At 37.6% G+C, this 14,588-nt stretch overlaps 1 protein-coding gene across 4 annotated transcripts in view; it reads right to left on the bottom strand.

The window, feature by feature from the left end:
* Positions 1 to 14,588, bottom strand: part of CTNNA2 (catenin alpha 2) — a 463,437-nt gene that overhangs the window by 88,841 nt on the left and 360,008 nt on the right. For all 4 annotated transcript variants that reach the window (XM_039550337.1, XM_039550338.1, XM_019287148.2 and 1 more), the window contains one exon: positions 11,548 to 11,700. In XM_039550337.1, the coding sequence (XP_039406271.1) occupies positions 11,548 to 11,700 (153 nt within the window). The remainder of the gene's footprint in view (positions 1 to 11,547; positions 11,701 to 14,588) is intronic.

Genomic DNA, 14,588 nt, shown 5'->3' on the forward strand with positions numbered 1-14,588 from the left:
TCCAATGATTGCTACCAATTTGGGGTATGTTTGGGTAACACCTCATTCATTTGCAAATCAGCAGATTTCAAAAATGGGGACAGAAATTCAAGTTTCTCAGCAGAATTCTGAGTTTTATTAGAAATAAAACTAAAGCAAAAGATGATTTATGGCCATGCTATGGATGAGAAAGAAGGTAACTTCTGCAGCAAAAGGCAAAGACAGAAAGCTGTAAGGTAAGGCTTAAGTAAAACTGTACTTGCACATTTGCTCTCCAGAGCTCCTACTGCTGCCTGGCTTTGTGCCATCTCATTCTCTGTACATCATTTCAGATGGGAAAACTGCTATCAGCGACTTTCAGAAATGAAAATATATGGTGTGACTCAGAAGTGCCTCTCTAATGCAAAAAGGGATGGAGAGGAGAGAAAAAAAAGATAGACTTTTACCTGGGGTGGAAGGGGGAAATAATGAATACTACAAAATTATAGTACATTTGAAAGATTCATTAACCTCAATTTTTAATTGAGTGGATGGTAAATAAAGGACTGACTGGAAATAATCAGATTAAATTAATGATTTATGGTCTTAATGCTTTTATCTGTTAGGCTTTTGAAAATCATGTGTCACAAATCAGTGTAATTAATACTTACACTGATGTAGAACCTTTTGTATAAGGCTGCCAGTGATCTGTTCATCCTATTTATTTATTTACCAGTATCCAATGAAATGGGCAAAGACTGTAGGAATACTGGGATATTTGTGTGCAAGCCAAGGTACAAAATTTCATCTGCTCTTGCTTTCTCTTACACAGACTGGGAATGTGAAGTGTTACAGCTTCCTATTTGTGTTACTTTAGTGTTTTACTGTCTTTGTACCAATGAGTGCTAAGGTTAACTCAGTGATTAGTTGCAATACTTTGCATGATTAGAGGTTTGATACTGCACAATACTGTAAGAACAGTGGTCAGTAGCAGCTATTCCTACCTACACTTTAATTTTTTGTAATGCAAATCAACAAAATCACCAAACCTTTTTGTTCAAAGGGATGTCCTTTGCCATTGGTGTCTCCTGAGAGGGGCACCACAAAAGCCTCAGTGATTTTCCTCTCCTGCACAAACTCTACATCAATATTGGCATCCCAGCAAGAATAATTATCCCAGTGAGGACTGAGTCAAAGAAGGTATCATTATTGCTTCTTTCTCATTTCCCCCTCTCCTATCTAAAAATGTCCTTGTTTAATTGTTAATATGCACCACTGAGTGCCTTCATGTTCCTTCTGACATTGCAGCAAGAACAATTCCTGTAAGAAAAACGTATCCATGGCACTTTCAGTCACGCCACAAACAGTGGTTTCGGACCTTATGGCGGCTCTTACCTGTTTCCTTGGGCATGGTGACATTTCCAAATCCCTTTGAGCTTTAGAACAGTACAAATTGTGTCTTGGAAAGGTAACAGCTGATGTGCTGCATGCTCTGCATAGCTACGGTCAAAAATTGTCCTTATTTCATTACAACTGAAAGAAAAACGTGAATCCTTTGATTGGTGCCCCAAAGGGTATGAGTATGAAATTACAAACTACAAGGAGACAGCAACACCACCATTTCCGGCTCTGTGATAAAAGATTCTCATTATAAAGCAGTGACTTGACTCTGCCACCCAGATATCATGACCCCATCATCAGGGTGATGGCAGCAGCCTCTCTGTTACTCATCTTTCAGAAGCAGGACCTGAATCCTACAAACCTTTTGACTGCAGGAAGTGCAGGCGTTGATAAAATCTTGACTTTTCCTCCCTTCTCTATCTTGTGCTTAACATTGTAAAGAGATTAAGGCTTAAAGAACCACTTTTCCTCAACTTTTGAAGTCTTGGAAGCACTTCAGGATAATCACAACAGGAGTTTTATAACCTGGGTACTGTGAAACTAAACTTACTGTTGAGATTACACTTTCATGCTAAAATCGTTTTCTCGGCTACTTAAAAGTTTCTTAAGAAGCTGTCCCCAGGCTGAAGTTCCTCCTGCCTGCTCTGAGGCCATAGAAAAACTTTCTGGAACTTTGAAGAAAATCCACTTAATTGTTTTATTTGATTTTCAGAAAGCCTAGCTTGGAAATAAAGCAGTGAAACCAATGCTTTTTCATGCTAAGCCATGGAGTCAGTCCTTCTTTATTATCACCAATATTTCATAAAGGATTTTCTAGTGAAGCGTGATCCACACATTTGTTATAATGTTATTCTAACAGAATAGTGAGGTGGCTGGTTTTATCTTTGGAAATTTAATTAAGGTAAAAAATAATTTTTAAACACTAGAAAAAGTTATTATTAGGCTTATGGTAGTTTACTCCGTAAAATCTAGATATTTTTTGAATGAGATTGCTGCTTTTTTATCTCATTAGACTTTCCAACACATCTTCTCCTTCATAACTGAGCTCAGCTTTTTACCCAGGATAATTCTGACTGAGAATATCTTTTTTCTGGATCCATATCTACATGAAATGATGAATTTTCTTGTTAAATCCATGGGCTGTCAATAAGTAAAAAAAAAAAATTTAAAAAAAAAAATCTATCCCCATAAGTGCTTGGCATTCAGCAGCAGCATTACAAACAGATATGAATAAATTCACTGGAAATTGACCTAAAACCTTCTCTTACCCCAGCAGCTCTCCCAGATTCCTATTTCTCACAGCCTGCTCTCTGTCCATTTGTATCGTCATCCTGATTTCTCCTAAAATTTCCCTCATGCAATTCTGCAGCAAAAGCTTCCAGCAAGAGATGCATATTTTGTCCAAGTAACAACTATTTTGGGAGAAACAAAGATGTGGTTTGTCTGACTCTACTGGTTGTCTTGAGCATCTGCTTTGACAGAAAAATATTTTAAAGCTGCACAGGCCTTTCAAGGCTGAGACTATTGGTGTCAGAACACAACAGCAACAGTTACAGAACCAATCCAAAATGGCAAAAGGTGCATTTTATTCCTGAAAACACCTGGAATTTGAGGAAAACACACAAAAGAAGTAATGTGGGATATACCTATGACAGATTTACCATAACCACTATCCTTCTTAGAATCCAGCTAAAGGGATAGAGGGAAAAAACGGGGGTAAAATCCACTGACCCACACATTGCATGAGCTGAAGCAACAGAGACACTCCAGTGCAACTCCAGTGTACCTGTGATACTGGGATTTAGATGCATATTTCGTTCTGGATTAATAAATTAATAAACCATTTTTATTACTCAGTTGTCTGTATTCGAATATTTGCCACATGTATTTTGCTTGCAATATTTTTTAAAATCAAAGCTGCTATAATTTTGTTCAAGATCATGAGATTTCTAGACAAAAGATTACAATTTCTTCTTTTGCATCAGTTCAAAACTCCATCATTAAACATGCCATTCTGTGCTCAATCTTTGACATGTATTTTTTCTGGGTATCTACTCATTTTTTGAGCATGTCTGAATGCTCTCCAATATTTCTGACTCACTATTTTCTTGTAAATGCTTTTTTTTTTTTCAGTTTCCTCACAAGTACTTACAGCTTTTACTGAACTTTATGGCTACTTAAATAGTTCTACCCCTCTATTTCTACCCTGAAATAGCTCAGTTGTTAATTACAAAATTCCCTTTCTCTATAGTAATTAGAGCTGTTTGTATAATTTCTTACTTTGTTGTGAATTTGGAATACCAGCATAGATTCCTGTACTTCCTCCTTTCATTCCCCACCATTCCCGTTACTTCTCTTACATTTTGTGCTCTAGGACAGGCTATTTAATTAAGCTCTTACAGTGTAAGATGCTCATGTAAAAGCACAGTTCTTAATATTTACTGATTGAAATATAACCCTGCTAATACATCACAGAGCAAAGACCAAGTCACTAAACTTTATACAGAGTAATAAAATGTTAACCTATCTTGAGTAGCAAAAATTAATCCAACACACAGCATTTAGAAGACAGATTGAGGTACCCATTTCAAAGAAGCACAAGGGAAAAAACATCATGTCTGGGTAGGGAACAGATGGAACACTGGACCAAATAGGATATGAGAGTTAAAAACAAAGAATGAGGGTAATTAGGTGGGGCTGTCTAGAAAATATCCCCTTTGAACATCCAACATGCCACATGTTGTATTGCACCTTGGTATACTAATGTTACAAATTCAAACAACCAGTTTGGAGGAGCTAAATCATTAATTTATGCAATCAATTAATTAACAAAAGTACCAAGAGCTCTTGATTGTATTATTAACAAGCTACAAATCACACAGACTGGGGTGTGATTGTATGGGATAGTAGATATAAATGGATACTAGAGTTTGTAGGAGTCCTTTTATTTTGGGAAAATATGAATCACACAGCACAGAGCATGATCAGACTGAAGTGAGTCCCCTGCTCTGAGGGTGTTATTCACTAGAAAAATATTTTAGAAGTATTACTTAGTGATTAAAATGGGAGTAAATTCATTTGATCTCTTTTACAGAGGTCTTAAATAAGCATGGTTAAAAGTTAATTATCCAAAATAAAAAAAATCAGGTAACTGGAAAATACTGGGAAATTATTACAAATAAATTTTGCTGCAAGGAGATAACCAGGTATTTCTCATGAAAATAAGTAATAGAATACACATAAAAATGCGAAAGAATTACAGAAAAAAATGTGAAGAAGTGGCCAAATTACACTCTAGTTGGTAGGAAATCCTCCAGCATTTTTTTCCAAGGTGTAAAACCACACGACAGTCATTTGCTAACAAATGATGACCTCCACGAAATTAGATAACAGAACCAGCCCAGCACTGGCTTTATGTTTACAGTCCCAAAGTTAGAAATGCTTTCAAGTTGACATGGGGGATTCTGCAGCAATTTACCAGATAGTATTTTGACAAATTTAATTTTTAATCTTGTACTGGACTGGGAAGGAAGAAAAACATCATCATTGCCCACAGGTTCCTAACTTTATGTAGCATTTGCTTCTTATTCACATTGCAGAAATAAGTGTGAACAAATAAAATTATCCTTCAACCCTTCTGGAGTTGCTATGAAATGTAGAAGTGCAGCAGTCTAAGAAAAAAGGGACAAATGAACAGAAAATGATTACTCAAGATAATGGTAATAGTCTCATGGTGCAGAAGGAAGAAATTCTGGGGACAGAGCCAAATTGCCAAAGTAGCCACAAGATAAGGAAGCTCCTCCCTTTCCAGCCATCCTGGATTCCTTGGTTTCACTACAAACCTGTCAAGGGCAGATGTTGAGGTATCAGTATCTGCTGTAGCCAAGTTCTCCATGACACATTATTTAACTTCCCCCCTGTTTCTGTGTTAACAATGCAGTTTACAGATCACAGGTTCTGCAACTGCTCCCTCTCACAGCAGACTCCAAGCCTCAGAGAAAGACCCTTTCTTCCTGAAAGCAGCATTGGCTTTTGGACAAAAACAGTCTTGACAATGCAGACAACGAGTATTTACCTCCTTTAATAACCTGCTTTCTTCAGGGACAGGTGCACAAGAGGCTCTAAAAGTCACAAGCAGCAGATGTTTCTGTGTCCCTCCTTTTCTGTAAGGTACTTTGATTCCATTTCAGCGTTAATCGAGACAGCAGAAGATGAAACTGGCACGGATCCCTGTGGACTCCCACAATCCAGTGGCTGAAGTCAGTAAAAAAGGCAGGATAAAGAGCTCACCCATGACACTGCATTACCAGGAAGTTCTGTCCTGAAAGAATTGGAGTTCATTTTGCCTCAAAGGCATTTAGCTCTCCAAGGAGGAGAAACAGTCACTAAATCTGGCTGTGGGAGGGACTCAAGAATTTCTCTCGAAGAGTTCAGTCAGACTTTTCATTGTCTTATTGCAAATAATTGGACTGGTGGCTTTAGCTATGTCAATGCACTCCTGATGTTTACTAGGAATTAAGAACATCTGTTGCCCACACAGGGAAGAAAGGCCTAGGACGGAAATTAAAACTGACCAGATGAAACACTAGGACACAAAGGTAGCTCACAGCTTTAATTTGAAATAAAATCTTTCAACTTGAAGAGCTTGAATTAAAATAATCCATTACCTTCTTAACACTTCTTGATTAGAAGCAAGGATTACCACCTCCTAAACAGTACTTCTTATCTAGCTTAATGTCAGCTAAAAGAAAAATATGAGAGTAAAAGCTGATAAGTCTGTAAGAGGAAACCCAGGGATGTACACATTTTGAGGATGCAAGTTGGATGCAGAAGCTATGACAGAATATTGACACTTTTTCTCCATTATCAGAAGCAAACAGCTAGGTGTGTACTCTGATGTAGCAGCAGTGTACACTTAAACAAAAAGAACAGAACATTTCAAGTATGTGTGAAAATATCGGCAGGAACATTCTTTGCTCCTTGAGCTAAAGTTGCAGATATAAATGAGCCAGATTTTTTTCTTAGGCTTGTTCATCTGGGTTTTGTCTGTCGTAAATTAAAATCTGTCAGTGCATTAATTTATACAGTATTTACAAAAGCACAAATAAAACACTGTCATCTATTCCTTATGAAGGCCACCAGCACCTCGTGGAAGTGAGCTGAAGTGCCGCACTGGGAAGTCTCAGCACTCCATTGGCCCCACGTGCATCGCAGAGTTACACAGATGATCTTCACTCCCGAAGTGTGGTTTTCCATTTCTTATGAACCAAGTGTTCTGTGTGCTTTTTTTAAAAGGTATTTATGGAAAGAAAAAATACTGGGTTGGATTTAGTTCTGTTACTGCTGATGTAAACTGAGATTAAATTCATTGTCGACCACCAGAGTAAAACCTTCTTTCCCAATTTTCCCCCTTTCCTCTCATTACCAAATCAAATAAGAAGGGGTCACTGAGCAGGTCCAGTTTCTTGTTTTATGTGCTGTGCATACTGACAGTGATTTTTTCTTCCCTCCTGTCTTCAGCATGCAAGCCTGTTTCCACATTTATGACGGGAAAGATTGCAGTTAGTCTGAATTAGGGAGCTTCAAATAATACAATTCTTAGAAAATGAAGGGTAGCCTGCTTTGTGTCTCATAAAGAAGTTCAAACTCTTTTCTCCTTTTTCTTTTTTGTAAAATTACAAAACCCAAACCCATAACGTCCCAAAAGTAACCCCATTATCCTCTTCAAAGTGGCAATTACATGGAGAAAGTTAATAAAGGCTCCTGCAAACTTAATGCACAAAGAGACTATAAACCAAAACCAGAATGGTGCTGTTAGATTTCATCTGCTACAAATTACCATCCAACCTTATGATACTATTGATTTGCATGCACCATATCAACTTTAAATCACCATAAACCACTGCCTAACACAGTTCTTGCACTGGCCAAGTGTTCTTGCAAGGCAACTTTGATTATTTGTCATGTCCCCAGAAATCTTTTAAGTTTGTATGAGGTGAAACTGATAGATCCATGCGGGCTCCACAAAATTCTTCATAAAAATCAATTCATGCAAAACTGGCATCAGGAAAAACTGGTAAAGGACTTTTCAAAAGTTCATTTTTAGGTGCTTTAAATCTGGTACTTCATCAGTTCATACTGAACAAGAAAAAACCCTTCATTCAAATTTTGTTGGAAATAAGAATAATGCAACTGAATTTAACCCTTGTAAATGCTTAATGACCACGAAAATGGTGAAGTATTTCCATAAAAGCATTGAAACTCCCCAAACTGAAACAACTAGTAGAAATATCTTGGACTTATGTCCATCCTTTTGAGAATGGAAAGTCTGATCCAATCCACTATAATTTGAATTCCAACTGAACAGCCTGCTACCATGGCTCTTAAGTGTTTACCGGATGTTGAATTTCACCTACCAGGAAAACCTGTTGGATTTTATAATTCAATTTTTCAAGAAGCAGTCCAGAGGACCAACAGTTAAACCGAGGAAGCTCTACCAAACGGAATAATGAAAATTAATTAATTAGCTTCCTTATGCTTTGATAGATGCATTGAATAAATCTGAGCTGATTTATCAGTCAAGTGCCTTTGTGTGGTAGGTATTAGAATTATCTGTCATTAACCTTATGCTACTAATGAAGGTGCTTGGGCAGAGAGGTTAAATGACTTCCCAAGGTCACATCTGGAGTTGGCATTACAACTCAGGCATTTACTTTCAGTCATTAGAAGTTATTTTTTAAAAACCGTAAAGGGATTCATGAGGTAAAGATCATTACCTGGAAAGGCACCATCACTTCTCTAACCTCAGTTTCAGAAGGCAGAAAAAAACCTAAGAGATGACTGCTAAAAGATGATTCCAAGGAAAAGAGTCACCTCTCCAAGCCTGGAGCGGTAACATCTAAATTCTGTTTTATTATATTGTTTTACCCCCAGAATCTGTATGACAATTTGTTTTATTTTGTATGATTTACATTATAGTTAAGTGACACCTCACTCTGTGTTTCCAACAAAACCCATAGACAAATCTAGTTGTCAGTGAATGTCTAGAAAAACGACAATCCATCCTTGCTGTTATTAATGTTATGGTAAGAGGTGGGGAAGGGAAAATATTATATAATGAAAAGAGCTTTTGAGAGATTTAAATATTCTGCAATACAGACTGTACAAGAAAGTTAACTCTATAAGCCTCATACTTACAAAATATATTTTAAAATTGTATTGGCTATGCAGAGAAAATTCTGCTATTTTTATTGAAAAAATATCAAGAAGTGCATGTTTTTCAGTCAGGATAGAAAAATGTAGGTTCTGTGTAAAGAAATATTAAAACATGTATTATTTTTCCCTGACCTCTTGACAGGCTGTCTATTGAGCTTGGTAGGACATCCAAGGAATTCAGATTCGGATTTGAAAATTAATGATTAATGCTACAGACTTTTCACAGTATTGAACTGGCAGTGCCAAATTCCTCTAACGTGAGCAAGTGCAACTCCACGCACTTCAGTGGAGCTGTGTTTGCATATCTTAGCAAGCAATTCTGGCCCCGCGCCTGGGAAAGCATATTTCATAGTCACTTGATTATGTCTCATCTTTAAACCACACTTCACTATTTGCAAGATACTTGACCCACAAAACCATAGAAGTCCATCTGCTAAGATTCCATTGTGCATCAGTAAGTAAAAAATGATGAAACTATCTGAAGTGCAAAAATCTAGCATAGAAGGGACATAAATATATTCCAAATACGTATTTGCTTCTTCAGTCTGATGAACTTGAAATCTGGGGTTAAAAATTTCACTTGCACTAGAAATTCATTTCTTCAAGATGCTTTTTACCTGAACCAGAAATAGTTCTTACAACTAAAAGGGCAAGATCCACCTAAAAGAATCCATCCTTGGAAAAGAGTAAGAATGCACTCGCAAGCCAGTACCAGCTGTCACAGATATACAAGATTCAATTAAGAATCTGCTTCTAACAGTCTGGAACAACCTAAATGGAATAAAAATCTTAGGTATTAGGCCCGAGACATCAATTGGTACCATCATTGTTGCTTTTTGGTGGGGTACCTAAAGACAACCACATCTCAAAAATCATTAACCAACCTCCAGTTCGGTCTAAAATACAAACCTAATGTAATCTTAGGCTTGTAAACCCAAAGTTAAATAACTAAAACTCCTCTTTGTTTGGTTTCATAGAACCACAGAATCATGGAATTGCCTGGGTTTCATAGAACCACAGAATCATGGAACTGCCTGGACCTTCAAGACCATCCAGTCTCACCCCCTGCCACAGGCAGGGACACCTTCCACTATCCCAAATTGCTCCAACCTGGCCTTGGGCACTTCCAGGGATGAAGCAGCTTCCCTGGGGGCGTCAGGATCTCACCACACTCACAGTAAAGAATTTCCTCCTAAGATCTAACCTAAAGCTTCCCTCTGAAAGTTTAACAGCATTACAGTTCTTTCTTTTTCCCGTTAAAGTTGTGGGTTTTTCTGGCAGAGAATTTTTGGCTTTTTTTTTATTTTAACTACACCCCTAAAAGGTATTTTTCCTCCTTTTATGCTATTACCTCTTGTGATATTTTTTAAAATATCTTCTTAGCTATTTTTAACTTTTTAATAATGCTATTAGACCTGTCATTGCAGCATTTTGTTGCAAATCTGTGGAGGATGTGACTGCTATAACAGTAACCCCACATATGTTCATTGCATATAAGCCTACACTCCACTGCCACTATAATATAACTATGAACAAACATTGTGGAGGGGTTTTCCATTTGTTTGGTTTCTTTTTTCCCCTCTTTATATACCTACCAGCTATTTCCTTTCTCATTGCCACAGCTCCAGTCATGAGGAGGCAGCAACAAATCTTTGCATAATACACAGGGGCTGGCACTGAAGGTTGCTGACAGCCCTGTGCTCCTCTTGCAGAAAACAGCAATAAACCCAATTGTATTCAGCATTGCACAGAATCCATCCAGAGCTTTTAGACCCTTTTAGACCTAGTGCTTTTAGAAGGCAAGACCCCAGGACCTGCCTTCAGGCACCTGCAAGTTAAGTACTACAGCAAACACCTGATTCCCAGAGGCAGAATGAGGTACCTTGACTCCCTGTTTAGTACATAGCAAGAATGAGATGCTCCGGAACACCTGAAAACACACACCCACTGCAAAAACACATCCAGACACTTATTTTGTCAGGGAACTATCACGATCTAGTCAATAATAACCAAGAAACCCTTACTCTTTGTCTCAGCTCAGGCACTACAGAATTAGGATGAGTCCTGTTTTAACAGAAGATACTCAAAGGTATAGTTCAGTACTTGTCAGATCAGTAGTTCCCTAACAGCATTTCCCTTTGCTAAATAGCACATGGTGTAAGTAGAAAGTAGGTTGCAAAGGGGCTACAAAGTCTTCAAAATACTGCTAGTACAGAAAAATACCACACAATGTTATCAAGCAAATCACTGAGTTCTATTTGTTTTTTAAAACACAAGCATTTTTCATAGCTCTTGGTCTACTGGAGGGCAAACTGAGACAAACATTTTCATCATTTTATTAAAACTCCATTCAATGAGCATCCAAGGTTTCAATCATTATATTTTATACTCCACATGCTAGAATAAAGCCGTTTCAATATCATCCCTGAAGATTTGTAATTATCATTGGTAGACTTTACACAGTGTGTCTCTTCAGAAAGAGAAGATACTATAAATATATATATTCATCTATAAAATACAAACCTTTCAAGATCATATATGTTCTTAAGGCTGTGCCTTCTCTATATGTCCTTTTCTCCGTTTTAGTTCAGACTGACAAGTAATTAAGTCTAGAGCAGTCCTTGGCCAGGACCAGATTGTGAAGCACCTATTTGCCTTTTACTTAATAGACTTTCAGCTCAATTGTACTGTTAGTGAAGCTGAACTGAAATTTACTTCTTGTTGCTCATGTCTTTTGACAAACTGCTGGAAACACCATTTCTAACAAGCTCAATTTCTTTAATGAACTACAAAAACACAGCACTTTCCTCTGCCCTCTGTTTCGTCATCCGAACATTTCCTGGGCAATCACCAGGATAAAGTTGACCAAAACTCCTGAAACAACACCTCTAACATTTCACCCAGTTTATCCCTTTTCTTGTCTCTCCTCGAGGTGCCAGATGGAAATCTGGCCGTATCAATAAGGTCACTTACCTCCACTAACTTGTTGGCGTGTTCACGGAAGACCTGAGCGTATTCCTTCACTTCTTTCTCATTCCCGCTTTTCGCGGCCTCGATGAGAACCAGCAATGGGACGTTGGTCTCCAGGAATGAATCCGATATGTGATCCATCACTGCCTTCCGTAGCTGAGACAGAAGAGAGCACACCAGTAAATAAAGGGCCTTTATCAGCACACATTCCCACTGTTCATATTTAAGGCCTGATGTGTTGCATCTCACAGCACTGTGTGGGAATTTGGACTTTTTGCTTTCTTTTCTCCAATATTTCCAGCAAGCAAAATTAAAAACTTGAGGGTCTAGGCTCTGCAAACCCCTCCTGGGATTTGTGCTGACATACACCTAATCCTACTGGCCTGAATGGTCTGTACAGAATGATGGTGATAACTCACATAAGACATTGCAAATTGATGAGAATTGAAAGCTCCACACTACTTGAAAAAAACAGTTCAGCTCACTAAAAAGCCAAATATGGATTAAGGAGCTTAACTTCAAGCAACCATTAAAAATATTAGCCTGAATATTTCTAAGCCTTCTCTAATTCCTCCAGTGAAAAGTATTCCATGCAATAATTAATATTTTGTGTAGCAGATGCCTTGTGCTTTGTATTCCCATTCAAATAGCTCCAAGAGGTATAAACAGAAAATCTTTCTAAGCATTTTCCAGGCGGATTAGAAAACATACTACAATTTATTCTAAAGGAAGAAAAATCCACCTTGCAAGTTACTGAAGATTTAACACCTGCTAGTCCATAAAAACATCTGTTTGAAACAATATTACTGTAAGAATGATGTCACAAACTTCTTCTCCACCTTGCTAATGTCCACTAATTAATGTCAAAATTCACTAAAATTTGAAAGACAGCCAGAAGGATGACTGAAATCTTAAATAATTCTTCCTGGAAGCTTAATTGCTCTGCAGGATTGTGGATCAGAAACATCTTGATTATGTTTTCTCCAGCTTTTGGGTTGTTAAGAATGAAAAACTGTGGACTCACACAGAAGCTGGGAGTTACTCAGCCTGGAGGCCTGGGTAGCTATTAGTCTCCTTAAATCATGCGTTTTTAGTTAGATGAAGCACCCAGAAAGGTAACTTTCTCTATTCTGCAGTCCAAGCAAGAAAGCTTTAGCTAGATAAGGTGCCATAAAAACACCCAATCACACTGAAAACTAGCCTATTGTTAGACATTGCAAACACACAATCCAAGACACATTTACTGTTTGATGACAGCAATTCTCAGCTCTATTTGAATAAGGGGAAAGCTAACTTTGAATATTTTCATTCATTCCCTGAGTGGTGCAGTAAAAACAAGCAAAGCAAAATAGCATCTATGTGCTCGCAGGAGGTATTCCTTTTATTTCCATCACAACTGAAGCAGTCAATGTACCAAGCAGTTCTCAATTCTCCTTAAAAATTAATTCTACTCAGATTCTACCTGGAAGCATTTTTTATCCACTTTCAAAATGAATAAAGGCACTCAGAATAGCTAACTCAGTAACACCTACAAACAGGGGGAGGAAACAAGACAAAAAGAAGAAAAGAATCATCTATGAGAGACCTGTCAACAGTTTGGAAGCTGGTGTGTGTTTGCTACCACCTATTACATTTTCATCTTGTACTCCTTATTTTTTCTTTCATCAATCTGCTGATACCCACTTGCTGACTGATTTTATTCTTACATTAAAAGCTCTTTCCGACCATGCTTTGGGTCTGTTTGCACAGCATCTCCTACAATGAGACCCCGATCCATGAATAGTTTTCATAGGTACCATCTCAATATAAATACTAATATTGCTCCAAGTACACCAAAACACTGCAAGAAAAACAAGAAAAAATATTCTAAGATGGTGTCAGAGAATAGTGCACCAGCACAGCTCCCTGCATTCTATGGCCGACAGATTTCCAGTCAGTATTTATATAAATTTATATTAATTTTTTAACTTAAAAATTCAGACACATGGTGAGATCCTTGGGGTTGTTCTGTGCAGGACAACCAGGAGCTGGACTCAATGATCTCTGTGGGTCCCTTCCAACTCAGGATATTCTGTGATTCCTTATTAAATGAAGGGTTTCACCTATAGCAAGCATTAAGGGAGAAATACTGCCAGAGAAGGTGCATCATAAATTTGCATAATTCCCCTCTGCAGATGTCCATTTCCCAGTGCTTGCTCACAAACTCCAGGTCAGATGCCTCATTTTTGTACCCATAGCTAGACTCTGATGCCCACTGTGTACCAAAAAAGGCCAAATGGTAGCACTTCCAAAGGAACGCACAAAGCTTTTAAAAATCCCATGTCTCTTCTATTTCATTCTCAGGGAAAAATCCTTAAAAAAATCCACTTGCTCAAGTTCTGTATGTGCCAGTAAAAACCTACTGTCCACTGCACTGAAAAAACTTACTTTAAATGCTAAATGAGCACTGACATTTTTCTGTTTGTATCCTTCCATAAGGAGGGATCTGTTCCAAAGGCTTGCATTTATTCAATGAACAAGCAGTTCGATTTTTAATATAAGCTAATGTGGTGTTATAGATCGGGTTATAACAATATGCCACATGGAATTGTAAGAGTAGTCTCAGGATGTTCAAGTGAGCAACTTATTTTCATCAGTATTAAATATCTTTTTTTTTTGTTTGTTTACAACCACATACCAGAAATCAATAAAAAGGACAGCAAGAGCATCAGCTAACCAGCAATTTGGGGTTTACCATGGTAAATATACAGTAGAGTTCTCTCTGAATCAAAATGAATGCATAAAATGGGTATCTTGTTTCTAATGGTAACTCTGTGTTGTCCTCTGAGGTTGGTAATTCCAGCAGCTGAAAAAAAAAATCTGAATTCTGACTGTCACAGGTTTAATAAATACAAAATTAATACATTCAATTTTTCTTCTGCTGTGTTAATCATAGATGACAGTAGAATATTTCTGGCCCCTCTTGTAAACAGGCATGATAATTTCTTTAGGAATTTGCTATCTGTGTTTTAGGACGCCCTTGCATTGAAGTTGAAAGGTAGAGT

This window comes from Corvus cornix, chromosome 4 (assembly GCF_000738735.6).
Source record: "Corvus cornix cornix isolate S_Up_H32 chromosome 4, ASM73873v5, whole genome shotgun sequence".
Taxonomy (NCBI): Eukaryota; Metazoa; Chordata; class Aves; order Passeriformes; family Corvidae; genus Corvus; species Corvus cornix.